Source organism: Verticillium alfalfae, genomic scaffold, assembly GCF_000150825.1.
Source record: "Verticillium alfalfae VaMs.102 supercont1.10 genomic scaffold, whole genome shotgun sequence".
NCBI lineage: Eukaryota > Fungi > Ascomycota > Sordariomycetes > Glomerellales > Plectosphaerellaceae > Verticillium > Verticillium alfalfae.
The window spans coordinates 1,071,056-1,074,224 of NW_003315029.1; the positions used below are offsets into that span (position 1 = coordinate 1,071,056).

The following is a 3,169-nucleotide window of genomic DNA, read 5'->3' on the forward strand; positions in this document are numbered from 1 at the left end:
TACCCAATTGCTGCCCAGGCATGGAGTTTCTTCTTGTGCTTCTCCTGGGGCTGTAGGCGTTCCTGGATACAATCAGGGCAATAGCGCTCGCCTGGTTTTCGGATAATCTAGGCCTTCTTCTCGTAGCTAAGGCTGAAATGGACTTCGTCGCTCCAACGGATATCTCTCTAGCTCTCTGGAGTAGGGCGTAAGGCGAGGGCTTTCTCTATAGCTTAGAGTCGTCGTTGGGCAATTGCTGAAGACACCCATTGCTTGTCGCAGGCAATACACTTCCTATACCCGAGGGTCCCGAGAGACCTCTAGATAGTTCTCGGGGAGCAGTTTACGAAGACTCCAGCCTCGTAAGCTATAGTCTCCTATCTTAGGGCGCGAGCCTTAAAGCTAGCCTCCTAGATAAAGGCTTCTATCTTCTGTAGGTCTCCTTGTGTAAGGAGACGGGGGCGGCCGCGAGTCTCCTGTTGCTTATCGAGATGGCGTCGGTCGCGTTGCTCGCGCAGGATCTACCACCCTCGGCTCTTAGAGACGCTAACGTGGTCAAAAAGACGTTGTTTAATATAGGGGATTTTTTGAGAATCCAGGAAATCAGCTACGCCTATAATCTTAGATTTTTTAGGGGTATTATAGTGCTGATGCATAGTGAAAATGGTGTTGTAGTAGGTAGGTAGGTAGGGTGCGGGATTAATGGAGTCCTGTTATTTTTGTCACCCGCTTGCCTGGGTCGTGGCGCTTCGAACTAGGTCTCTGGAAACAAGAATAGGCCCGACAGCTCGGCCGAGGAGGGGGAGATGAGGGGATTCGCTCCAGTCTGAGTCAAAAAGGAAACGGCGACAAGTGTGTCGATTTTTGATGGAGCATCAAAGAGACCAAGACCGATCATTTCCGACGACGAGGCCTGATCAAGATGAAGCGCGACGTCTTGGCAGGCCGGGAGAAGGCCTCGACCGTGTGATGAACAGAGGCAATGGATGTGACAAGCGGCTGTGTGTGCGTTGCGAGCTCGGAGCTCGGCCGTCGTCGAGGTGGGTTTCTCTGGGAGGAGTCAGAGGAGTCATGGTGGGAGCGGATCAACAGCGCCATGACTCTGGCGCGTGCAGTCTTCGCCCTGGTGTGACTGACAGCTCCAGCACGCGAGAGAAAGGATGGCCCACCGAATGGCTCTCAGTACATTTGCATATCAGTGAGGCATAGTTCGGCGCTGATGTACCGGCACACTGGGGTCTTCTCTCTTTTGGTGGGCCGTTTCCCTGTCGACTACTTAAGCTGGTGTTCAGCAGGTCGTCTGACCTGGCGCTGTAGCCTATGGAGGGAGCGTAAGACCAAGATCTTGAGAGACTTGCACGAACCAACACGATGTACGGGAAGCATCGTTGCCATCAGCAGGATGTACATGGTAGTCAAGGGAGCATACAGTACAGTAGCAGTGCAACAGGAGTCTAGTACAGCAGCAGTACAGCAGCAGCCAAGGGCGCCTACACTACAGCGAGCATGCATGGTACAGCCTCTCCCGAAAAATGCCGCTAACAGCAGGAATTGACGAGGCCGGCACGCGGGCCGCCGCAGACAGCGCGGCACTCTGGCCGATCCACACGCGATGGGCCTGCAGAGGAAGCAAGAAAAATGGTTCTCGTTACGTGCCGATGGGTCCCGCGTGCAGAGTTTTCCCTAACGGCAGGTTGAGACGAGCCAGCATCGACCAGGGGGAGACAGCCTCAGTTCGTTCGAGAAAATTTCTCTGCATGGTCAACGGCGCTCGACAGCTTCTCATTGGCACGGAGACAGACCGGAGATGGATCGGACGCTGACATAAGGCGGACAGTCCGAATTCTCGAGAGGAAATGTCCCCGTCTTTTGCCTCTTTTGCCTTGTTGTCGCTCCGAATCTTGAGTCTTGTGGATCCCGAGGCCGGTGAGCCCGGTGCTACCCGCGCCACCTACGCTGGCCGGCGTCTATGATACTCGACCCAAGCCGTAGAGACCTGATCATGGTCAGCTTTGAATCATCCTCTGGAAAGTCCTATTTTTTTTCTGCTTCATGCAGCTCGAACCGCGCTCGCCCCGGCCGTGGGTCGCCTGTCCTCCGCCGGTGGGCCTCGATCGACTTGGCCCCGGCCTCTACCCATTGCCCATTGTTACTCATCGTACCATGTCCTGCTGTTCGATGTACATAATAGCTTCCTCCCTGCCTGCTCGCCTCCTCGTCCTCCTCCACGCTTGATCCCACATCATTCACACTTCATCATCGTCTAGCCAGTTGCTCAGTGCCTGTTCCCCTCCTCCTCCTCCTCCACCTCCTCCTCCTCCCCGCAATGGAAAAGACCCCCCACACCTCCGAGGCCATGGCCTTCCCCCCGCCGAGCCCCGGTGCCGAGCCCAAGACGGACCTGGAGACTGGTGATGCCGGCCTCCAGCGTACTCTGTCGAGTCGTCACCTTCAGTTCATCGCCATCGGTGGCACCATCGGCACCGGTCTCTTCCTCGGTACTGCCGATGCCCTGACCTCGGCCGGCCCCGTCGGCTCCCTTCTCGCCTTTGCCTTCATCGGCGCCGTCGTCTTCTCCGTCATGACGTCGCTCGGCGAGATGGCCACCTACATCCCCGTCGCCGGCTCCTTCACGGCCTACGCCTCGCGCTTCTGCGACCACTCGCTCGGCTTCGCCATGGGCTGGACCTACTGGTTCTCCTGGTCCGTCACCTTTGCGCTCGAGCTCTGCGCCGCCGGCCTCATCATCCAGTACTGGAACTCGTCGCTCAGCGTCGGCATCTTCATCGCCGTCTTCTGGGTCATCTTCACCGCCATCAACTACATGCCCGTCCGCTGGTTCGGCGAGCTCGAGATGTGGTTCTCCTCCATCAAGGTCGTCACCATTGTCGGCTGGATCATCTTCGCCGTCTGCGTCAAACGCCGGCGTCGGCGACGAGGGGCTACATCGGGCTTCAAGCACTGGGAGCCAGCCGGGGCCCTTTGTCGAGTACATGGTCGACGGCGCCACCGGCAAGTTCGTCGGCTTCTGGTCCGTCCTCATCATTGCCGGCTTCTTCTTTCCAGGGGCTCCGAGCTCGTCGGCATCGGCGCCGGGCGAGTGCCGCGACCCGGCCAAAGAGCGTGCCGCGCGCCATCCGCGTCACCTTTCTGGGGCATCTTCAGCCTCTTCATCGCCACCGTCTTCTTC

At 57.8% G+C, this 3,169-nt stretch overlaps 1 protein-coding gene across 1 annotated transcript in view; it reads left to right on the forward strand.

Moving 5' to 3' along the window:
- Positions 1-2,305: 2,305 nt before the first annotated feature.
- The window catches only part of VDBG_07772 (proline-specific permease), a gene marked incomplete at both ends in the record, with an annotated part of 1,544 nt that continues 680 nt past the window's right edge, over positions 2,306-3,169 (forward strand). Inside the window, one exon of the mRNA XM_003002267.1 lies at positions 2,306-3,102. Within this exon, the coding sequence (XP_003002313.1) occupies positions 2,306-3,102 (797 nt within the window). The remainder of the gene's footprint in view (positions 3,103-3,169) is intronic.